We start from the raw sequence: 25,853 nt of genomic DNA, 5'->3' as shown, positions 1-25,853 counted from the left end.
TGTACTGGAGGACCTAAAGATTCCCAGAGCGGTGTTCTCTCAGGTAAAAACATAGTGCATTTTTTATTTGCGGTTTTTCCGCATTCACGAGGATCCTGTACCCTTAACCTCAGTGAATGTGGAGTGATGAGTGTACTTGCAATCCTAGTCCTCAGTTGATTTTCCTGCTGACCAACAGAACATCTGTCTTGTCTGGATTGAAATTCATTTCCTAACTGCATCCAGACAACAGTCTAGAGTTTCCACAGTCTCATTTCACATTTTGTGGAAATAATGGTAGAACTAGGTACCATTAATGTGATGGTGAGGCCCAGACCAACCATTCTGATTGAGCATTTCCCCAGAACTTTGTATAATTTTTTTAAAAAAACTGTTCAGCCAGAGCTGGTAAAAATTACTTTTTGGATTACAATGGCCTGTTACAGACAGCCAAAATAAAGCTGCTTCGAGTCACAGTGGAGGTATGGTATTTGAATGATGCATGCGTCCTAAGAGTCCAGAAGTCGCATCAAAGCCATGCTCCAGCCCTAAGGACTGGAGTGTGGCTTTGGTGTGGCTTCTGGACTCTTAGGACGCATGCATCATTCAAATACCATACCTCCACTGTGACTCGAAGCAGCTTTATTTTGGCTGTCTGTAACAGGCCAAAGTCCAGAAACCCCTAGAGAGCATGGCCATATCAGCTGAGGCATTCTGGAATTTGTAGTCTTAAAAATAAATTTTGCTCATTTCTAATTCTGGCTCTAGGGTTTGGGGTTTTCTAATTATTTAATACTGCAAGCCCTGGGGTCTTTCAACTTTATTCTTTCTTCACTCCTTCCTTTGTGGTCTGCATACTCTCATGCCTCATCGTTTAGACCTATTTCTTAGTCCCATTTTTCAACTTCTGCACCCTTCTGAGCCTGTCTCCTGCTTCTCAGCTGTTCCTCTGTTTCAGATGGCCCTGAAGGACTTTTGTAGGCAAAGCTTAAGGATTTCTATTTATAACTGAATTTGAAACTTGTTTATTGTTTGTTGCAATAGACCTTCTATCTGTCTCTATTGTGCAGATATGTTTTTCTAGGATGTGTCTTTTAGTTTACAGGAGAAAAAGTTGGTTTCCAATATAATATTGGTAGCAAAGTATGAAGGACAGAGGAGGTAACAGAGAAGGCAACTTGCTAATGCAAAAGCAGTGTACTGAAAGTCACTTTTATTTCTTATTTATAATCTACATGCACACTCTGGATAATAGATGACAACGCTCATTCAGTACTTTAACTTCAAAGCAGAGAGAAGGCATGGATGACAGAGCTGGGAGCTGGAACACAAAGGTACTAACAACAAGAGGGAAAATGCCTGTTTACTGGATTGCATTTGTTAGCACGCTGTCTTCAGATATTGTTCCCCCAGGAATAGCGAGAATATGTGCTGCAAGAACAATGATTTAACATCTGAAAATGGTACTTAAAGAGTTTTCTGTCTGGTAGTAATGTGATGAAGGCTTCTGAATGGAATCTGGGGACTTCATTTCTTCTGTTTATCTATATGTCTCTCTGGTTTTAGTCAGTGGTAATTGCATATTTAACCCCTTAAACAGATATAACCCTCTCAGCTCCGACTATTTTTTTCCTCCTTTTTGGTGTCACATCTGCTTATGTTATGGAACAGCTGTGCTGTCTACATTCCTTGCCAAAAAGGAAACCTTTCAAAAGTCAAAAGAAGTTCTGAGTAGTGCTCCACCTATTTATTTCAAGCAAGAGGGGCAGAGGCATATCTCAGTAGCTGATAGGAGCTATGCAGCATATCCTAATGGGATTGTGTGTAGATGAGAGCTTTATAAAAGAGACAGAGGGTTTTTAATAAGGAAGGGCATTATAGATGGGTACTCTAAATCAGTGTAAATTTGCTGCTTATTTCAGCAGTATGGCTCTTTGGAGATTTCTCAATTAGGACTTGTTCTGGGGGGAGGCTTGCTTAATAGCTTATGTGAAACAAATATTAACATAAATTGTTTAATTACATCAAACCCTTGAATTCCTCCAAGATGGGGGTGGGGGGAAACGTGTTCATTTGCAAAGCGTGTTTTTGCAATGAGGATTCCATCCAGCTGGAATTGAAGGTGCTCTGAGGAAAGCCATGAGATGGTAGCTGAACTACTTTAACAGTTTTATTTTCATGGTATTTAAATTGACACCAGTGGGTATTTTTTTAATTAGTGCCTCTTTAAAATGTGCACTTGTCTACATAAGTCATTTTGGCAAATTTGACTCATTCATACAGTAGTAGTTGCTGTAAAAGAGGCCAGCACAGCCTGCAGGAATCAGAATTAAAAGTTTCTGCAAGCTGTTGTCGACACGACCACATCTCATTAACTTAAAAAATGGAGATTATTTGCCTGAAAGCTTGATTTGACTAACAGTAATCAAATATTAGGCTCAATGGAGGAAGAGGAGGTGGGGGTGGTGAAAAGCAAAGGAAAGCTTCGCTGTTGTGATCTGTATCATCCTTAAGCATTAGTGGTTTGTTTTAAATAGCTGTATAAGATTTCTGTTTTGACAAACATAATGGGGGAGGGGTGAGAAAAGACTAACAAATAGACACTTGGCTTTGAAAGTAATCTTAGGTTGGTTTTATTTTACATTCTGACAATGTTAACTATGAAGTTTGCCAGAATGGAATGTGACTTTGCTGTGGCTTCTTTCATTAAGTAGACAGAATTAATTAGCTTACGTAGTTTTGCCTGCGAATGATTAAAGTTTAAGTACTGGAAATCAGTTCCGTCTCTCACTTATCTTTTCCTCTTTCTCGCTTATTTTTTTCTTCATCTGCTAAATAGGCATGAACCTCAAATTTATACCCTAGGTTCATTTTATTGTTTTAACTAAATATGATGAAGTAGGTTGTAAAATTGTGCATAAAATCAGCCAAAATAGGAAGCTGCCTTTCTTATCTCATGCATTTGTTAAATAGCTTGTTAGTTCAATTAAGTATCTAGAAGCTAAATCTCTTTTGGGCGATAATTAAGGTATTCCAATTGTGTTTGAATTCCTAAGAATAGTATATTATGGCTTTTGGGATTTCATATTAAACATAAGATATGGTATATCTTATTGTAAACTGTGGCGTATATCATTTAAGAGGGGGCAGTTAAACAAAAGAAGATAAAGTCCTACGTACGTGTGTATTTTTATGTCTCTAAACTGAGAACATGTGCTGCATTTTAGTAAAGGAACATGAGCCTTGAATGTAAGTAACTGGTTTTTGCATTAGGTACTCCCTGGAGGTAGCAGAAAAATATCATGTCCCTGCATGAAATGCGAATGTGAAATCTACCAGAAAGAAATATTTATGACCATTTTATGCTTGATTAGACTTGGATGACATCTGTTAGAAGACAGGGACTGGACAAAGAGAGAGACGCTTGAGGGCAAATGTTAACAGAGTTGTTTAGATGATGCTGGGGCAGAAGCGTCCATTTACTGCCAGGCAAAACATAGGAATTGTGTTAGTGAGGAGCGCAGCTGACAAGAATTCACTCTGATGGAGATACTCTACTACTGCTTAGCTGAAATAGTAAAATGTGGCTGTTGATATTCACCAACCTTCCACAATTGACAGCTAGGCATCTCAGCTAAATTCAGATACTATAACGTTCTCAAACCTTAAGTTTGTAGGAGCAGATATTTCAACAAAGTTACATAAATATTAATTCACTATTTTTATTATTTTCTTAAAGGACCTATAGATCCACTTTGTCAGGTGACAGTTTTTACTAGGGCACAGTACAGATGTTCTAGGGAACACTTTGCAGTGTTTCTGCCTTTTGGAAAATCTACCGGGGGGGGGGGGGACACAGCACTGAATTTTCCAATCTAATTGCACCCATTCTATTACTTTATGCAAAATCTCACACTTTTGCACCCTAACCTGTGACCTTACTGTTTTTCTGTGAATGAGACTAGTCCCTTGGGGTGGATTTCACTTTTCATTTGAAGGGAAATGGCCACATCCTGACCTCATATATACTGATTTAAAACCTGGGTTTCATCACCAAAGCAGCTGTTGGCATTATGCCAAAGAAATCAGATTGAGCCTGGACCCAGTTGTTGAACCTTGTCAACTGGTGCACATATGCAATGTGAAATTGCTGGATGAGCATCATGCAGTCACTGACAGTTTGTGGTGAAAACAAAACATGTACATTCTCCTTGTTTATATCTACAAAATTTAGGTGGAGGAGTGGACACTACACACACAGACATATACAGACACCCCTCCTGGTCTTTCATTCTGGTTTCTTTCCCAGCTCCATTCCTTGTAAAATTGCTCTGTCTGGAATGCTTATGGGAAATGTGATTATGTTTTTGTTTGCAGCAATTCTGTTGTTTTGATTTTGTCTGTGTTCTATGGAAAACAGTACGTCACTTGGAGTGGGTGTTTTGTCTATTGGCCATTTGGCTATTGCACATATATTTCTCATACTTATCACATGATGACAAGGGAACCCAAGTGGTATCATTTTCCAGCTGGATTTGGCTTTTGAGTTTAATAATAGCGAGAGAGGAAAACAAAAGTTAATAACTGTAGCTGTTTTTATACTGCTCCCTTGCTGAAAGATGATTCGGGGGCTCTCTCCCACCCACCATCCAGCCGTGGTTAAGGGGATATTTAGGCAAAGGTCAGACGAAGGGATATATCACTCTCCCTAATAAAGTGATATGGATGATGTCACACGTTTTGCATACAGTTGTGAAAAATGGTAACTTAAATAGCAAAACCCATAAAAAGGCAATAAACAATTTTAATATCATTAGTCTGATTAGTTTATGGTATTTTACCTGGCTTTTAGGCTGAATGTAGCATAAGCTGCCCTAATAAATGTCCTTTAATTAAAAATGATTTAAAATAAATTTCTCTGTTGAAAACATAATACAATATCCCCCAAGCTTCACCTAAAACTGATGACTGTAAAGATATAAATGTAGACTGTCTTAATTCAGGCTAAGGATTTTAGTTTTTATTTTTAAAATCATGGTAGGAGGTGTGTTTGAATCTATAGAATACCATTAAGACCAGATAATTTTTATATGTAGCTGAGAATGGGAAACTATTATTAATTTTTCAATTTCTTTCTGTAGATATCTAATAATTGTACCCCTGGACTGCCAAAGGCTCCCATTAAAGATTTAAAAAGCAAAAGAAAGGTGGAATCAAAAAGATGGTATTTTGGATTAAATAATGTAAAATAACTGCAGGGCAGTAGCAAAGTGGAAAGCTATTGGCAAAATAAAAGCCTGATGTACATTTTTTTTGCTTGAAATGCACTTAAATACTGACACACTTGCATGCATCTCCTCACAATCAGGACGGAAGCAGACATGAGTGGGTGGGGTGGGTAAAAACCTGTTTGACTATTTTTCCAAAGTTAGCATAATTTAGAATGTGTATTTGTCATTCATAATGAAAATTGTCATAATGAAGGTGGCATGTCATAACTAGGCAGACAGACAAACAGACACATGTCATATAAATAAATTATGAATAGTGGAAACTATAATGCCCAGGATTATGCTCCCGTTCACTCAGAGATTCTAGGTTTGCGTTTGTGAGAAAGCATTTACCTATATATTAGGATTGATATTATTATTTTAAAACACATATTTTAACTTAAAGGAAAAAAGGATAGTTTTTTCAACACAGATGTGCTAAACCAGCAAATACATCCAAGGCAGTTAGAAAAGCCCAGCTAGACCCCCCCCCTCCTCCTTTTCTCCGTACTGTCTTTATCACTTTGCTCAGCTCCACATAATAACATCTTCATCTGAGATTGCTGTGGCACAGGGGAACTGCATTTGTTGATCAAATTTGGCTGGATAACACTGTGATCTCGTATCCTGAAGTGCAGAGATGTGCCTGGAATATGCAAGCACAAAGCTGGCCTCTTGATTGATTGATTCTGCCTGTCACAGAACAAGATAACTGGATCAGTAAATACCCTGTGCACTTCAACTTCATCTACACAATCAAAAGTGAGGGGGCATCATGGGGCTGAAAAATACTGAAGCATGATGGGAATATATGCATTTGTCAGTGATATCCAGGTAGTTTCCAGTAAGAAGGAAAAGGAAATTCATTGTTGGTGTTCAGACATGAGCAACATTATACTAATTTCTGAGTATCTGTCAGAGGTATGATCAGTTTCTTCTTTCCTCTTTCTTTTCCAGTCCCCAACCACTACTCATATAACTCCACTGGGATCAAGTTGTTAGGGCTGAGTGGATTTATTTCAGTGTAAATCTGAAATTAGTGCCATAGTGATAAAACAGGCTCTTGGGTTGCTTTGGACCTTCTGTAGCTTGTTGGATGCTATTGATCAAGGAAGGCTACGGTACTGGTAACTTTTTTATATATGACATATTTTGAAAGACTAGATATAATAAGGATGCCCTTGGCATTTTAAGGATTTGCTGCTTGCAGAGACTCCCCCCCCCCCAATAAAACATTCCTTATAAAATATAAACCTCCATCTACTTCTTTCACAGTCTGTCTCACAGACACTTTGTCCCAGAGAGAAGGAGCATGGGGTGAGAGTGTGGAAGTACATTAAGAAGAAGGGGTTGTATCTTAAGTTATTTTGGTTCTAATAGCCTCGAGCTGCAAGTATTTGAACCAACCAAAGACATTGTGCTGCCTAGGCAGAACATGAAATGGTACCTACACCCTCACCATTAATGTAACACCCCCCCCCCCCGATGCACAGTACCCAAGAGTAGATACTTGTTCATTTTTGTACTCGCATTGAAGTTTTAGAAATTCATGACTATATCTGAGAGTAAAAATGGAATAATATGAAATAAATAAAATAAAATAAAATAAAATTGGATTCTTTGGGGGACTGTCCAAATCAGTCTTCCCTCTGCCTAATGGTAGGGGTGCCCTCAGTGTATCTGCAAACAAAGGAATAGCCTCTATCTAGGAATCCTGGGAAATGTAGTTCTCTTTGGGTGTCTGGTATTACTGTAATAATTTCTTTTTAAAAAGACAACAAGCTCTGAAAATAAAGTCTTCCTCAGAGGATTGCTGCTCTGATGTAAGTCACCAGGAATTTCAAACCAGGATATCTGGTAGCTGTATCCCAATGCCTTCCTCTTTGCATGACTGATCAGCTTACAGGCAAGGGGCTGATCCTTTTGGGTGGCCTGATCTTTTCTGCTGTGCTGGATTAGGTGATTAGAAAGCTTCTTAGCTTTAGATAGCAGCTATATCAACCTTGGTTTCCCATCACCCAGAGTACCTACAGATGCCTGATACTTATCCTTTCCTTGCTTCTCCTTTCCCTTTTTCCTTCCATTGCCTTTTTGAACTTGAGCAACCACCTGACTGCATTGGTTGGTCTCTGGTCTTTTTGACATTTGACTGCCATCTCTGGAAATGGAGCCCTACTTCCTTGGACTGTGCCACTCACTGACATATAGACACATAAACCAACAATCTGGTATCTCGGTGAACCTGAAATATGACCTCTTGGAAATCTGATTTTGCTGGGTCCTTCTAGATTGGTTTAGTTGTAATACAGTATATGTGTAGACTCTTACAGGATTGTATGTGCTTCTAGTACACATGCAGTCTTTCTTGTATACCCATGGATTCTGTCCACTCTTCTCCTTATGCTCCTTATGGATCCTACTTGTCCATATGGTGGTCATTGCAGGGCCAGTGTTAATTAGCCATCCCACACAGATGGTAGCCAGAGTGCAGGTCTCCCAGGACAAGACAGAGCTGCCTTTCCTAGGAAATGTCCCATAATCAGAAAAGGGTCATGCATTAGAAATACTTCATTTCCTAATTTCTATTGTGATCAATCTGATTATCCAAAGGCATTTGAGCATGATTTTGCCCTTTATGTCAAATATGAAGTTCTATAAAATTTTCAAGAATGTTTTTGTTTTTAAAATAGTCTACCAATGTAAAGGTCGATGAGCAACCTAACAGTATGGGTCTCCCAGCAACTACGGGAGATAAACTGCAGCACACAGTTTTAGTGTGTGTTGTGTAAGTGGTACATTGTTTTACAATACACATGTGTGAAATTATTAGATGTATTAATAATTACATCTGTTACATGGGAAGGCATGGCTTAGAATGCACCACAGAGAATATTACCTGACTTAAGACTGCAGAAACGAACCATAAATTCATGTACTGTCCTGTATGCATAAACACAGTATTTAGCAGATTTGTGTTACTCAGGAGGAAACGAGTCCAAAAGTTAAGGGAGACACTGAGAGATTTTGTTTGTTTAGTTTTATTTGTGTTAACATAATTGGCTTTTGGCAAGGCAAAGTCTGCACTGTAGGTAGGCTCACCCTTTGGTTTTTACAAAATGTTCCTCAGTAGAAACTTATAAAAAAGATGCAAAAAATGTTTTCCTAATTAAAATAGACCAAGAGAGGAAGGATCCACTACTAAGTTTTCATTACAGTTTCATGGGCCTGTGTATACTGTGGTTAGTGATGAGAAATGATTTCATTTTGTGGCCTATTCGAAGCTTGTTGTGTGGAATCTTCCAAAGAGCAACTGCAATTTAATTTGAATGGTGAGTCTAGTACCTTACATAGTGCACTGTTCAGCATCTATTCATGAAAGTAAGACCCATTTTGATCTGAAGAATTTATGTTCATCTAAGTGGTTATACGATTACAACATACAGTGTGCCCGTGCCATACGTGGGAACACTATACACAGCTTCCAGCTTACACGCAAGCCACGCGGTGATAAAAATAATGGTTCATGTGTCGTACCACTGCATGCACATGCACCCATTGTTTCCAATAGGATGCGAGCTTATGCGGATTTCCCCTTATGCGGGGGGATCCGGAACGGATCCCTGTGTAAGGGGAGGGCCCACTGTAGTTCTCTGTGACCACTAGGTCTATCCTAGAGTAATGCTTTGAAAACGGTACCCAAAATCTACATATTTCATGTTCATCTGGAAATCAATAGGATCGTAAGGGTTGAGAGGGAACCCAAGGGTCATCTAGTCCAACTCCCAACTGAAGCATCACTGAAATGTCACCATCTAAACCCTGTTTAAAACCTACTACTCCTGATTGTTGGTACCGTACTACTCTGCAGTTGTTTTTTGTGTCTACAGATTTCACAAGAAAAAGTGAAATATGAAGAATGTTGTGGCCACTAGCCATTTACTTGATGTTTTAATGGGTTGAGACGCTCTTTTGATATTGAAAATAAAAAAACTTAGAAATATTTTTTATATCCCTATTTCATTCTAATCTTTTAAGAATGGTGTTACAAAAGAGAGAGTGTCACTGCCCAGCTTGCTATTTTCATTGTTCAGCTTTCCAATTCATAATTTCAGGAATAATCAGTTGTTAAATAGTTGTGGCAAGGATAAACTTTGAGGAGAATGAAGTCCATGTGTTGGATAGTCTTTTGGCAAAGCCATATCTTCTTCACTGCCACTCTTCTAGCACTGAATTAATATCTTTTAGTTTTGAGTTCCCAGTGTAAGTGAACTATAAGTACAGATTTTCATATAGCGCTTTATGACTATATAACTTTGCATCATTTGTTCTGAAATACAAAGTTAGGTGTTGACATCTACATCTCCATTTTTATTAGTAGTGACCAATCTTTGAAACACTGGAGAACCTCTGACTGACAATTTTACTGTCCAGTCTTCAACATTCCAGCAGTAAGGGTTGCTGGATGAAGTGGATAATTTAGATCTGTTTTATTCTGGCTTCAGGCATCATTGTGAAGATAGCTCTGTCTCCTTGGTGAATGAGCTCACCCACAATGTAGACAGGGGGAGTTTGTCCCTTATTTTTGCAGGATGCCTCAGAGGCTTTCAGTTCCAGCAACATGGCATACTATTTTACATTGGTTTTAATCTTTCGTGGAGGAATGAAGTAGTGTTAAGAATACTTGCTCAGTATCCTAGCTGTTGGTGCTTGATTCTGTTCATCGTTCTTTAGGACATGCACATGCACTGATGTCTGTCCTGTCTGTCATATTCTACCCCTGAGGTACACTGCCCAGAGCTTTGGAGTTACCCAGGAATGAGATATTGGATACTGTCTTGTATTTTTTTAATATGTTGGGATTTGAAGAAGGGTTTTTTTTTCCAGTAACAGCCCCATCTCAGCTTCTTTTAGGCAAGACATGCACCTGCCTTGCTGAGGTGAGACACTCACCACCACCATTGCTCAGTTGGCCAGTCCCCATGTGGCTGCTTTTATGAGACATGAGGCCGGTATGTATGTCGTGATGAATCTGTTAGCTTCTTGTGGCAGACCATAGCTGTTCCTGGCAGAGTGGCCTTAGCTTGGATGTTCAAGTCCTCTAGCACAATAAGCTGGGGAGAATCCAACACCACTCCTGAAATCAAACAGTTCCAGTGAGAAAACAAAATGGGAGGTGTCTAAAGAAACCAGGATGGATGACTAAGGAACTTTCAACTGAGCTAAGTTTTAAACGGAACATGTATAAGAAATGGGAAAAGGGGGAAATCATGAAAAAGGAATTCAGACAAATAGCAAGCACATGTAGGGGTAAAATCAGAAAAGCTAAAATGCAGAATGAACTCAGGCTTGCTAGAGAGGTTAAAAACAATAAAAAGGGCTTTATGGATATGTCCACAGCAAAAGGAAGAAGAAGGAAATGGTAGGGGCACTACGTGGGGAAGATGGCAAAATGTTAACAGGGGACAGAGAAAGGCAGAATTACTCAACACCTTCTTTCCCTCAGTATTCTCAGAAAAAGCAAAGGGTGCTCAACTGGAGGGTAATGGAGCAGAGGACAAAATAGGGGAAATTCAGCACAGAATAAGTAAAGAGATAGTACAGGAATATCATGTTAATCAAAATGAATTTAAGTCTCCCGAACCAGATAAACTACATCCAAGGGTATTAAAAGAACTAGCAAATGTAATATCGGAGCCATTGGCAATAATCTTTGAAAACTCCTGGAGAACAGGAGAAGTCCCCGCAGAGTGGAGGAAGGCAAACGTTGTCCTCATCTTCAAAAAGTGGAAAAAAGAGGATCCCAACAATTATCGTCCAGTTAGTCTGACATCTATACCAGGAAAGATTCTAGAGCAGATCATTAAACAGAAAGTCTGTAAACATCTAGAAGGCAATGCCATAATCACAAAAAGTCAACATGGGTTTAAGAGAAACAAGTCTGCCAGACAAACCTTATCTCTTTCTTTGTTAAAATTACCAGCTTGGTAGATGAAGGGAATACTGTGGATATAGTATATCTTGATTTCAGTAAGGCCTTTGACAAGGTTTCCCATGACATTCTTGCAAACAAGCTTGTAAAATGTGGGTTGGACAGGGTAACTGTTACGTGGATTTGTAATTGGTTGACCAGCCAAACCCAATGGGTGCTCAACAATGGCACCATTTCATCCTGGAGAGAAGTGACCAGTGGGGTCCCACAGGGCTCTGTCCTGGGCCCAGTGTTATTCAACATCTTTATCAATGACTTGGATGACAGAATTGGGGGCATACTCATCAAATTTCCAGATGACACCAAATTAGGAGGAATAGCTAATACCCCAGAGGACAGGATCAACATTCAAAATGACCTGAATAGACTAGAAAGCTGGGCCAAAACTAACAAAATGAAATTCAACACGGAGAAATGTAAAGTACTGCACTTAGGGCAGAAAAATAAAATGCACAGATATACGATGGTGGACACCTGGCTGAACGAGACTACATGTGAAAGTGATCTAGGAATCCAAGTAGACCACAAATTGAACATGAGTCAACAGTGTGATGCAGCAGCTAAAAAGGCCAATGCAATTTTAGGCTGCATCAATAAAAGTATAGTGTCTAGATCAAGAGAAGTAATAGTGCCAATATATTCTGCTTTGGTCAGGCCCCACCTGGAATATTGTGTCCAGTTCTGGGCAACAGAATTCAAAAAGGACTTTGAGAAATTGGAGCGTGTCCAAAGGACGGTGACTAAAATGGTGAAGGGTGTGGAAACGATGTCCTATGAGGAACAACTTAGGGAGCTGGGGATGTTTAGCCTGGAAAAAAGAAGGTTAAGAGGTGATATGATAGCCCTGTTTAAATATTTGAAGGGATGTCGTATTGAGGAGGGAGCAAGCTTGTTTTCTGTAGCTCCAGAGAACAGGACCCAGAACAATGGATGCAAGCTGCAGGAAAAGAGATTCCACCTCAACATCAGGAGGAACTTCCTGACAGTAAGGGCTGTTCGACAGTGGTATACACTCCCTCAGAGTGTAGTGGAGTCTCCTTCTTTGGAGGTCTTTAAGCAGAGGCTGGATGGCCATCTGTCGGGTATGCTTTGATTGGGATTTCCTGCATGGCAGGGGGTTTGATTGGATGGCCCTTGTGGTCTCTTCCAACTCTACGATTCTATGATTCTATGAACCAAAGCAGCTGGATCAGGAAGGGAGATGATTGAGCAGCAAGATGGGTAGCATACCATCAGACTGCTTATACTGTCCTGCTCACATGGTCTTCTTCAGATGCTCATATTCAGCAGACTACAATATGAGGCATCTTGTGGGGAAGATGGGCCTCCCTTGCCCCCAGGTCTTGCTTACTGCTTCAAGGCAAAGAGAGCTGAGAGAGGTCCCCTGCTAATTCATCTAGCCAGGCCTCTGTAATACAAGCCAGGTTGGCCTGCTTTTCAGGATCATGTTCTCAATCATGGCTGTTTTTCCATTTAGTGCCATGGCATTGAGCAGCAGAGATCGGGGTGGGAGTTGTTGCCAAAGCTTCCAGTCAGGGAGAGTTTGAGGCAACCATCACTGACCCTGTGCAGACCAGCCTTAAAGGCTGGCTTGGGGGCCAAGTCAGGGTGTAGTGTCCACATAAGGCACACCCTGACTCCATCCCTAGGGTGGCATGATGTTGTGTGCTGCTCCACACAGCGCATGGCATCATGGCTCTCCTCCACACGACGCAGCTCTGAAGGAGCGGCATAAAGCTGCAGCACTGTGGCTATCACTTTCTTTTGCAAGGTGCAAAAAGCCACTTTTTGCGGCTCCTTTTTGCCCTCTTACAGCCGCAGGAGTTTACCACATACCATGCAGCTGCAGACTACATAGAGACCACCAAACACGGCGTGCAAACAAGAATCAAGGAACACGAGAGACACTGCAGACTGGGCCAGCCAGAAAAATCAGCAGTAGCAGAACTTGCCACAAACCATCCCAGTCATAAAATATTGTTTGAAAACACTGAAATTCTGGACCATGCCAACCACTACCATGTCAGGATGCACAGAGAAGCCATTGAGATCCACAAACATCTGGATAATTTCAACCAGAAAGAAGAAACCCTTAAAGTGAATAAAATTTGGCTACCAGTCCTGAAGAATAGCAAAATGATCACTCAGCAAATGCAAATGGGAAACCACTCAGAGTCAGGGGCTTTCCCAGCAGATAATGATCACCAATTAGCAGACACTAATCCTCTTTTGCATTAGCCTCCCAGCCTGAGGCCTGCCATCAGCAACAGAAGAATACACATGCAAATCACTCCTGCATTCCCAGGCTCACACAGTATATATAGACCCACTTTCCAGGCAAGCATTCTCTGAAGATGCCAGCCACAGACACTGGTTAAATGAAGAAACTCTTCTAGAACATGGCCACATAGCCCGAAAAACCCACAAAAAACTGTGGATGCCAGCCATGAAAGCCTTCGGCTTCACATTAGTCATTATGTGCGTTCAGGTCATTTCCAGTTTATGGCGACTCTAAGGAAAATATGTCATGGGGTTTCCTTGGCAGAATTTGTTCAGAGGAGGTTTGCCATTGCCTTTCAATGAGGCAGACAGAGTGTGACTTGCCCAGTGTCACCCAGTGGCTTTCATAGCTGAGCTGGGAATTGAACTCTAGTCTCCAGTCATAGTCCAATGCGCAAACCATTACACCATGTTGGCTCTCTGCAGGAAACTACAACCCTATAAATTAGCTATGAGTATTTTCATAAATTGTGATCAGAAAGTCTGAAAGAAAAAGTAGAGTGCACATGTTACTGACCCATTAATAACAACAGACATTTTCCAGTAGTGTTGACAGAAGGTACACTGTCGGTTACAACTAAGTTTGTCAATACTTTTTCATATAAGGCATTTCGTTCTAATATGTTTCAAATTTTCATTTTATTTTGTAGCCTTGTCTCCCCACCCCCCATGCCCCATTTTTAATAAGGTAGATAATAGGACTATTTTCAAGTTCCATCTTTCTTAAAATGCTATTCTAGTCTGAGAACAGTTTGAATGTGAGTTAGGTAAATTAGCAATTTTAATGGGCAATTCGGCACCCCTCTACTATGGAATTTGTTTTCTTTGGCTAGAAGTTCTTAAGAAGAGTGGCATATTTATGTATGTAGCTGGTATTTAGTTTTGAATTCTATACATGTGAATAATGACCTAAACAGAATTCATTTATTTCCCCCCTTTTCCTCTGTAGCTCTTTGAAATGTGAGGTTACATGTTGCAGACAAGTCTCAACATATTCACTCTGTGCTTGACCACCAGCATTAATAACTAGCCACATTCCTTGATGATTCTGTAGGGATTGGAAGCTAGGCAGCAGAGTTTGCTATGCAAGAGAGTTAATAAAAAATTTCATTGCTGGAGGAAAGCTTATATACAGTAGTCTGTTTGTCCTGTATTTCAACCACCTGAGTCAGAGCCAAAAAAGCAATTGTCTGCTCCATATTTCAAACAGATGCTGAGGGGTAGAAAAGGTGTCTAGAATTCTCAGCAATAAAAAGCATGGTTCTTTAAGTTCCCATGAAGGAAGTGAACCCATAAAAATGTTGCTGCTGACTTGTTTGTCCAGTCCTTTGAAGTATTTAACATTCATTTAGCCTGCAAATCATTACCAGCTCAATTTTTCATTGAATTATCGAAGTCTGTTAAACACATAACCTTGGAGTGCACAAAAATTGATTCCTTTAGCAGATATATTAATTTAACTGTTATCCATTTAAAAGGACATTACTGAAGCTGGCCACACTTATGTGCAAAGTAGGCACAAGTAGATACATATTTGAGAGGTAAGCATTTAAACATGGTAATTATTTTATGACTATTAAATTGAAATCATCAGGAAAGTGAATATTAAGTGGGGATTCCTGTCCTCCATGCTTTTCAAAGGTACCTCTTGCTTACAGACCACACCTGACCTTATGGTACCAATGAACAATGTTTTCTTAGATTGATATAAGATAGCAGCATATTACTAGACTCAGGGTGAGTTTCTGCGATACAGCCCATATGCTAGCAGACACTGAAAATGTCTCAAGCTTATCACCTTCCATCTTGGCTCCTATTGTTTTGGTGATGGCGAACCAGTATCTTCTCTCCTGTGTGTTTCTCCAGATGTGTCACTGTGTGACAGAGCTTAACAGCAGAAAATGCCATCAGCTGTGAATGAAACAGGAATATTAGAAACCACTATTAGGTCTAACTTTGAAAAATAATAATAACATGGGGGGAGGAGGGTGTCAATTGAAAACCAGCAGGGTGGCAAACCTATTGTGCTATAGTGGGTATGTAGGAGCCTCCAGGCCTTTGTAGTGATTGGTGACACACTAGAGATATTGTTAAATTGCCTTTTTTATTGGTTCCCAAGTCTCCTGTATTAAAATACAATTCTTTGGAAGAAATGAAGAGAATCTTTATATTCTCTTCTGAGATAAATCTGACCCTTCTCGAAAATATGGATGTGGAGATGCATTCCATTCAAATGTATGCAGAGGCTCTATTATTTGTGTCCAGTGAATTATCTTCTGGTGGTTTAACTTTGGAATTTTATGTCCCCATAAGAATTAGCTGTAATGAAGTAGGATCTTTTAAATGTTTTTACCTTGTCTTTCCTCACTCCATAATTTCATCTTATGTTCTCACTTGAGGACACCTTTGTGAAGAGCATGTTGTGTGTGCAACATAATACATGAACAAGATTTTAGGGACAGAAAAAAAGTGAACAAAAATTGGGAGATCCCAGAGCTGTTTGGAATAGTTACTTGAATGATTTGTTATGAGTTTTATTATCATTTGATAAATGAAAAGCTAATACATCTTAACTCCAAAGTAATCAGTAGACTGTCTTTGCACAGAAGAAAGAAAAAAATAAATAGGACAAAATATCCCTAATACTTTACCATAAGCAGAGAGAAAGACTGTATACCATTCTTTGCAATTATTTTTCTTTTGGTAACGCTGTGAAATAGGCTAGCCTGGACTTGGATGACTTTCCTTCATTCTCTATATCATATTTTTTTCATCAAGGTTTTCTTCTAGATCCCTATTTGTTTTGATTGATATTTGTCTTTATGTTTTGACTTGCTTCTCCAAATCTCAAGATAATCTACATAGGGTGCTGAGGGGAGTCACTTGTCACGCATTGAACAAATACAGATCTGCTTAGCTCCGGTAATTGTTGTTTCAGATAGTTCCTTGAGCACTGAAGTTGATTTTTGTGCCCATCTGCATTGAATTTCTAAAAGAATACCAACTATCCTTTATTGGTCAACATGTTGTCAGAAAATGAGTTACAAGATTTTTTAAAATCTTTATTTTGTTACATTTCTGTACTATACCAGTGACCAAAGCTTTCTGCACAGTTCAAAAAATACAGCCAAAACTATAAGAAACTGCCTGGTAAAGCATTGTGTAGAGCTCTGTATAATCGTAACAATAAGGTATTACTTATTCAATATGACTTATTCTATGAGTCCAAAATGGCAACAACTATCTAAACTATCTAAATTTGTAACATCAAAACTAGGTTAAAGAACATTCATAAATAGGCATTTATAAACAGGCACTGAAGAATTGCAGTTCGTGTACATGTCAAAGACTATTCTTGAAACTGATAAATGTGCTCTTGAGTGTCTCCTTTTTATATATACAATGATTGCCTGGCTCTGTGTCAATGGGGTTGATTCTCTTGAGGTTCCCTATAATATGAAAACTCCTGACCTCATGTAAGTTGTCGTTCAGATTTCTGTAAAAACTCATAAAGACCACTCAGAAAGAAAATGTTGTTACATTTGTGTAAAAAATATTTGTTCTCTCTTATTTCCAGGATTACACAATTATTTGTTTACACTTCCAAGCAGCCCCTGATGTGCAAACAGTTTGCAGGTGCAAATATAAAAGCAAATTTGAAGGCTAGCACTAAATACTGAGTTTCTACAAAAGACAGAAGATATGGAATAAAATATGCATGCCGTACACATTGGCTTACAGCTTGTCTTTCAATTAATTTTTTCCTTGACCAAACATATTCATTATGCTCAGTGTTCAGAAAATTCTGCTTTCCCTGTAATCAATAAATGTTAAGAGTATATTTCTGTGTGAACCTCCTATTTCTAGAGCTGCAGATTAGTAATCAACTGCTTTGACATGTGGGGAAATGTTTAATTGTACTTTATTTGGGCTTTGAATATCCATGGCTGAAGAAGAACATTTGCTGTGAAAACTTGCATAACTACATGTTTAACATTTGGTACAGTAAAATATATTCCATATTTTCAATCATATGTTTCATTCTTATTACTTTATTACTGACTCTTCTAGACTTCATGGGGCAAGATATATATCCCAGATGTAAATACTACATTCTGGAGAGTTGGGCCAAAGAAGAGAATTTTTATAAACTAACAGTTCTTATTCTTTTTTATCCAGAGGGCGTTAAAGAGTATTTTGACTCACCAATACCCAATGATATATCTGGAAAAATGTGTAGATCCCTATAGGGAAGTGCCTCGCTTGCTCTCCATAGTTCACCCCACCCCCCACCCCCCCCAAAAAAGCTGGTCAACTAATTTAACTAAAAGCTGGACTTTTAGTTAAATATTCATAGTGTGAAGGTTTATTGGGTGACATGGACTTTCCTATTTTGCCTGTTTCTGGAGAGTGGGCAGCTCTTCAACCTAGTTAAGTAAAAAAAATGTCAGTTTTCCAACTAGGAGATGGCAATATGTCCCCTACAGTGTAGAAGATTTCTCCCTTTGTTGTAGGGAAATAGGAAGTGAGGAGGACATGTGAGCAAGAAGGTTCCCCACTTTTATCCTGCAAATAATAATAAAACTCATTTTACCTTTGTAATAATGAAAGATGTGACTGCATCTGGAATAACGTTTACAGCTCTGGTCCATACTAGAAAAAAGAGTAACCAAAATGATCAGGGATGAAGATAGCTCCCCTACTAGAAACATTTACAACCTTGGGACTTGTTTAACTTAGGAAAAGAGCAAGTGATGGAAAATAAGATAAAGATATATACTATTATGCATGGTGTGGAAAAAGTAATAGAAAATAGAAAAAGGCTTTCTATTATACTGGAGTCCAGAGTCATCTTCTGAAAGTAGATGGGGAAGATTCTGTGGATTTTATTACCACAAGAGGAAGTTATGTCTACCAACTTTGGTAACTTTACAAGAGGATTGGATAACGTTGTGTGGATTGACCCATTAATAGCTATAAGTAATGATGGATTTATCAGAACCAGTGTCCTTGTGTTTATCAATTTTTGGGGAGCAGGAAATGGAGGATGCAGTTGCATTCCTTTTCTGATGCTAGGCTTCCCATGGACCACTACTAGGACATAATGTGAACAGAATGTTGGGCTACATAGACTTTGGTCTCACCAGCATGGCTCTTCTTATGTTTCTATGCCCTTGATAATTCATGCTAAGCATTTTAAAAACTTTTTTCTCTGCAATCTGTCTCATTTGAAATAAAATGGTTGACTTGGACAACATCTAGAATAGGGCTGCACAGGATACGGCCCACAGGCTGTGTGCAACCTGCCAAAGAATTGTGGGCAGACCACGAGGACTTTAAGGCTCCTGTACCACCTAGCTTTGCCCTGAGAAAGAGCCGGGGTGAGAAGGAGGAGGAAGGGTGAACACACACTGCCCAATCCACTTGGACACAGCTGGGCTTTCTTCTGGGAAAAAGCTGGGCTGAGGAGGAGGAAATTAATAATAATATAAATTAATTAGTAATAATTGATTGATTGATTGATAATTATTAAAATAGCTTATTCATTAATTATACCTTTATTTGGTAAGTGAACCACTAAAAACTTATTTGTGGCCCGAAGAACTTTAGCCTATTTTAATCTTGGCCCCATACTTACTGCCAAATTGTGCAGGTCTGATCTAGAATGTCTCAGCTTCAGGAACTTACATATCTCCTAGACATTTCTTTGTGACACCATCACAAGAGGCTAATCTTAGTGGCCCTTTGTATACTTATAATTCAGTTTGTCTTTTATCAGCATTGAAGTTTTCAAAATACAGTTCTCAGAATATCCATAGAAACATAGAATAATAGAGTTGGAAGACACCACAAGGGCCATCCAGTCCAACCCCCTGCCATGCTGGAAATCTCATTCAAAGCATCCCCAACAGATGGCAATCCAGCCTCTGTTTAAAGACTAATTCTTTACCTTTATAAATAAGTATTTTCTGTTTTGCCTAAATTTGAGCTATCTGTAGGTTTCAACCTATAAAGGTGATTAGGTATATTTACTTTAAAAAGCATATGGCAACTGGTGACAAACATGAAATCAAATACTTAAAATCATTATACCAGCCATCAACATGCAAACAGTGTCAAAACTGCTCTATATAATAAGTGGATGCCTTCTCAAAAATGACAGGTAGGTAGCCAGTGCAGCCATCAGAGTGTGCAAAGGGATTGTATAGAAATGAAGATGCAAATGCTTATGCGTCAAATGCCAGAGAGAGCAGAAGCTTTTATTATAAATGCCATTGCATCACACTGTCTCTTGCATTTCCAGTTGAAAAGATTCCAACAAAAATATTACAGTGAACTAAGAATGTGGGCTTCTCACTGGTTCAGAGAATACAGCCTGTGGATTTAAGCATCCATGGATGGCAAGCCCCTTTGCCCCTAATGGCCACATGTAGCTGCAGCAGAGCAGCCACGCATGCATGTGTGCATGCACTGCCATTGAAAATCACGGGACTTGAGGTCCTGTAACATTTTTCATCTGGGGGTAGCGGTTCCAGTCTTTCCTAATTCTGTGTTCAGGGCCATGGCTTCCCAGAAATGTGTGGGTGGAGTTACGCTCTGATGTAGGATCTCAGATAATGTATCCAGTGTCTCTGCATTGTGAGCAGAGGGGCACATTGCCCTTCCTCTAGTGTTTTCATTGGAAAACTAGGCAGTACAATATTAGAAATTAGAGGAGGGGAGCTACAATGACATCAATATCTCTGAGTACATCGCTTAGCTTTTTTGCTACAGGAGTGAATGGATTTTCCTCCTATATTGGTGAAAATTAAGAAAATCTGTTGTTTAAATGGGAGGTCCAAACTTGATCTTGCCTGGGGACCCAACTGAGAGGGGCATTTTTTCCCTCCCCATATGAATTGCATCCACAGTTGAAAGCAATTTACCTTTCACTGTGAAACACATGAATGAACAAAACACAAAATCTGTTTTATCCACACTTTCTAGAGTAGAAGGGATGGAAGATTATTCACCCTCTGAAATGTGAAACACATTTCAGCTCATTTTCTTCAGCTAGGACAGAAGGTGGGGGGTATTGTTCTTCCCTTATCACCATGTGAGAGTTGTAGTTTATGTTTCCCTGCAGAATTGAATAGCAGTTATTCGCTTCAATGGGGAAAAGTCAACCACTGCTCTCAAGGTCATCTTTCAGACATGCCTACTGACCTTATGGTCAGGTATAGGTGATGTCTTTCAAATGTGGGAAATGCCCACAGAAAAGGCTGTATAGTTCAGGCTGTGACTCTTTCCTGCTGTGTTCTTCAGAACAATGAGATACATCTTGCCATAAAAGTGAATAGGATGTATTGGGATTGGGAGACCTTTCCTAACTTGAAGTGCATGGTTTCAGCCCTCCATATTTAAATGTCTCTATTGGGAGGGGAAATAGTATTGAGAACATGTACTAGCCTTCAAATAGTCAGCATGGTGTAGTGGTTTGAGTGTTGGTCTACGACTCTGAAGGCCAGGATTTGATTCCCCACTTGGCCATGGAAACCCACTGGGTGATCTTGGGTGAGTCACACACTTGCATCCCCAGGAAACTCTGATAAGTTTACCTTAGGGTTTCCATAAGTTGGAAACAATGAAGGCACACAACAACAGCAAGAAGGACATTTCCAGAACTCTTTTCACCTTTCCAGTTGTAAAGTCTTTACACATGTCTAGTTTCTGGATTCTTTTATCATCAATAACTATCATAACTGAATGATAGTTCAGCTTTCATAGATTTATCTACTTCATCAGATCCATGGAGTGACATGTCTAGGAACAGAGCTTTATAGTTAAGAATGAACTGGTTTGCATGTGTGAATCACACTAGAAATGCAAAATGCAGACATTAGCCTATTTGCCCAATGTAGAGTGCTGAAGAGCATCTCTGTGCCAGAGGCATAAATCAGTCATTAGGAATGGGAATTCACAAAAAACAGTTGTCGTACACTTCAGTCTTCCTGGACATTTCATCTCAGACTTCAGATCTGCAGTCCTTGAACAACAATAACAAACTTCAAAGGAAAATTGGAAAGAGAAATAACAGAATTGAATACATCTACAAACTTCAGTCCATCAACAGTGAGTTGAACTGAAACAATAGTTTCCTGGCACACTACACATAATTACAACATATTGATTAGAAAGAGTATCTTTATGTATCAAGACATAATATTGAAAAAGTTACCTCCTACCAGATTTGTCACATTTCAGGATTATTTTGTGAAAAAATTACAAATGGATTTTTATTCCCAAACATTGGATTTTGCATTAAGACCTTGGGGTTTTTCTGGTAAAAAGTACAGTTTTTCTTCACACCACACACAAGAGTTTATCAAACGGGAGGAATTTCTCTTAAATTCGAATGAAAAGAAAGTGGGGCCAGAATGCATTCACTTAACGTTGCTAGTTTAGCGCAGTTACGTGAATGTGCATTGCGTTCGAACTGGCTTCCCGAAAATAGCATGCCATTGCCCAAATTTGCATGTGGCAGTCTATCACGTAATAACGTGAAACCACATGATTGCCTTTGGACTGACTTCCCATTGCCCGAATTTGCGTGTAGTGGGTTATCACACAATAACGTTAAACCCATGATTGCCTTCAGATTGCCATTGGATTATACTTCCAATTTCCCTTGTTTGATAAACTCCACAGACACAATGCCATGCTTTGCAAAAACCCTTTACAAAATATCCCCAAACTCCTGAAATACAAAAGAATAATTGAAAAATGGGCAAGAAGTCTTCTAATGTCACCCAATAGGGAGGAAATCTGATTTAAAAAAAAAAAAAATCTTGTATGCAAAAGCCAAATAAGTGAAAATAGCCATCCCAAGTAACTGGCAACACCCATTATCACTTGAATTCAAATTTGAAATACCAATTATTAAGTGTTGATCACTTTTGTTCATAGTAGATATATATATGGAGAAACAATAAGAAAACATTACAGCCCAGTATTCTGAGCAAATTATTGTCCTTGGGCTGTGACCACAAACCTGTTTTTTTTTCTTGGGATGACAGGGACACTAGTCCTGATCTCACAATGTCGGAGCAAAATCTCTGTATTTCATTATCAAGTCTAGTAATTATTAATTTGCTGTAAATCCTGTATAGACAGTTCCCTCTTCCTCCAAAGGGTTAATGCAAACTCAAGATGTGTGTGCATTTTGGCTTATTGTTATGTATATTATAAAGGTCTTCCAAGTAATGTGCTATGGGAAAGGGGAGCCTTGCAAACATTTCCCCTGTTTTCTAATAAATGATTGTACCGTATTGAAAAAGCAAGTTAGTCTCTGACAAAGAACAAATACCCTTCTGTTATCTTGCCTAGTTGTTTTTAACTGTTCCCTGCGTTTGTGGAGTTGTCGCAGATCTCCACAAGGGCAAAAAACAGAACAACAAAATATTTGTTTTAATCTTTATTGTATGCTGAATGCCCTTGTGCATGTTTATGAGAGTTAAACATTAATAGCAGATGTTGTTAATGAGTAGAAGTCTTGAACCGGCTTCTGAGACCTTTTAGTTAGTACATGAATCTTCTGGTTGCTGACAATACTCTAACATATCTAATTATGAAGTAGTGTTCTAATCAGGCCTCAGATAATGGGAGAAATTTTACCCCACCTATTGTGTTTGTGTCAGTGGCAGACAAAGATCATTCAAAATCTTTATCCTTTCCTCAAGATTAATTGAGATTCCTTTTGTTCCAATACCTTTATCTCTGTGCATTTTAATTTCCACACAGGATTGTAGGGTTTATTAACATTCCCACCTAATGTTTGAAATAGTGTCTGGATTTCCCCCCTCCCCCAAAGTTTTTTCCACCCATTTTTAATACTTCTAGGAACAGTAAGGGAAAGTGATTATAGGTAATAAATATCTTTTTTTAAAAAACATTGCAGAGGCAGTTTTTCCCCCTGTTAATGAGGGTAATTTGACTTGGTTGAAGGATTGCAGTTCTTAAGAATTAATGCAGCAATCCAATTCAAAGATTTAAAGAGATCTAAGATTTTTCACAGGTCGTGTGCTAGTGAATGTGCTCCTATCACATAGCAGCTAATGGACTTGAACAACAGTCTGTCATTTGCTGTTACCTCAGTGTATAGCAGCTTTGCCCTTGATAGCAAGTATTCTTTTCCAGCGGTACAGATTATTTAGTGGTGTGGTATATTTGTAACACTTTAAGAGATGGTATCCTATTTCCAACAGCCCTAATTACCGTATAAAGTGAGGTTATCTTTCTGACTTTCTTAATTACATGTTTGAATCCTAATCAACTGTAGTGTAAAGGTATTTTATAGTCTAATAGCTACCTTCTAGTTTTTGCTCTTTTCAGATATGATGTCCCATAGTCATAATATAATTTATGTGCTGCGTTTTCATTATGCCAAGAACAAACATGATAATTGGAAAAAAATGTAAGGAGTGATACCCACAAGTTTCCGTTTTGTGGGGTGGGAGTGGTTATGAAAAGCTTATTTGTAACTGATGTTGCAAGTGTTCTAATTTCTTGATCCTATTATGTTCATAGATATCAAAAATCCTATTTTAGCATAATTAGGATTCTTCTTTGTTTAGATGCATTCTATAGACAGTAGCTTTCTGTATCTTGTGCACTAGACTCTTTGTTCCTTAATTAGAAAAGGGACTAGAGCTCATTAATTGTGGACATCAAGTGATGCCTGCTCAAATGGAGAAGTAATAATACAACATAAATAATGTCTGAGCCTCCATTTTAAAAAATGCCTTCCAATGTATGGACTGCTAATGTACAGGTATGTAGAAAGTCAATTAAATTTTGAAATCAGGATTTTATTTTATTTTATTTTATCATTTTTCTTTTGGAGAAAGTGTTGTACAATAAATAGTTATATTCTATTTCATTCTTACACTCTATTTGAAAGCATTCTAGTGCTCCAGTACACATGTGGCATATCGAGATAGTGCATATTGCACCATTCACTGTATTATCAAGTCTGGTTCTATACAAGCAGTACAAGTCTACCCAGAACTGTCACTGCATTTCACTGGGTCGGCTTTTTCTCTCTCTCTCTCTCTGCTTTTTTAAGTGTCTTCACATAAAAGTAACTACTGCTCAAAAACTCCATTTATATGCTTTTAAGAGGGTTTTAAAAGCTCATCTGTTATTCCTGGCTTTTAAGTGTAAACGTTGGTCATCTGCTGCTCACAGAAAATTTGAAATTATATTTTATTCTGACTGACTTTATTAAAAACTGTTTGCATTTGTCATTACTTTATTAATGTCTGTTACTATTGTTTTTATGTTGTAAGATATCCTGGAAAAGCCATGGCCTTGAAACATATCTGAAGAATGGATTAAATAAGCAGATAATGTACCCCAGTCAATTATGAGGTGTCCTCTCTCAGCAGACATGAAGAGTTCCTAAAATTACACATCAGCTCCTTCCTATCTATTTTCATGCTAGTTGAGCATGTGTCTTGGCTTGGACAAGCAGCAGTCATGTATTACCGTTTTCCTAGTATACTGTTTACCATATCCTTATACATTGTGTGTCATGTGCCTTCAAGTTTCCAACTTATGGCAACCCTAAAGTGAACCTATCAGGGAGTTTTCTTGGAAAGATTTGTTCAGAGGAGGTTTGCTTGCCCTGAAGTTGAGAGCATGTTATTTGCCCAAGGTCATCCAATGGGTTTCATGGCAGAGCTGGGAATCCCTGGTCTCTAGAGTCATAGTCCAATGCTCAAACTACTATGCCATGCTGTCTCAATCCTTTACATACCAACCTTTTTGGCTTTGATCTTCTCTGCACATGAGCTCTACATTCCTCATATTACATCTTACTTACTGCATTATCAGAAATGTGGGCAGGATTTCAGCCCTTGTCTTGCATTCTGTGAGGTCCTGTTCTCCTTTGTTGTTCAGCATCTGTGTCTCTGAAACATTGCACTCTCCTTTCATCTGCTCTATATCTTCTGTATATACATTCAAGTCAGCCCTAGAATCAACTCTTGACATGTACTCCCACTTTCTCACCTTTTCTGTGTATCCTCTATCTCTGCTGATGAGTTGACTACCTTATACCCTTTGATGCCATTCTCTCCCATATTGTGGTTGCTGTCTCAAATACCATTATTCCCTCTTTTGTCCACATTGTCCTCAGATCCTTCCTTATATGCTGTATGTCCTCAATTCTCACATAACTATTCTGTACTCATTTTCCTTCTTCAACTACAGCAACATCTTAACCTCCAGGCTATTTGACTATGCTGTCTACTATTGCTGCCTCAACTTTCTGTTCTGTGGCTCCCATTCCTTCT

General features: G+C 38.9%; 1 protein-coding gene across 10 annotated transcripts in view; it reads left to right on the top strand.

Moving 5' to 3' along the window:
- FOXP1 (forkhead box P1) overlaps positions 1-25,853 on the top strand; it is a 699,809-nt gene that overhangs the window by 429,428 nt on the left and 244,528 nt on the right. For 3 of the 10 annotated variants that reach the window (XM_089519544.1, XM_089519533.1, XM_089519552.1), the window contains exon 2: positions 1,235-1,313. The exons of the other annotated variants lie outside the window; for them this stretch is intronic. In XM_089519544.1, the coding sequence (XP_089375670.1) occupies positions 1,281-1,313 (33 nt within the window). In that variant the 5' untranslated portion in view covers positions 1,235-1,280. The remainder of the gene's footprint in view (positions 1-1,234; positions 1,314-25,853) is intronic. 10 annotated transcript variants of the gene reach the window in all.

The sequence above is a fragment of the Sceloporus occidentalis genome, unplaced genomic scaffold (genome assembly GCF_023333645.1).
Source record: "Sceloporus occidentalis isolate IW3139 unplaced genomic scaffold, rSceOcc1.0.p SCAF_1, whole genome shotgun sequence".
Lineage (NCBI taxonomy): Eukaryota > Metazoa > Chordata > Lepidosauria > Squamata > Phrynosomatidae > Sceloporus > Sceloporus occidentalis.
The sequence above is the reverse complement of the archived record's forward strand: the minus strand, read 5'-3'. Positions and strand labels throughout refer to the sequence as shown.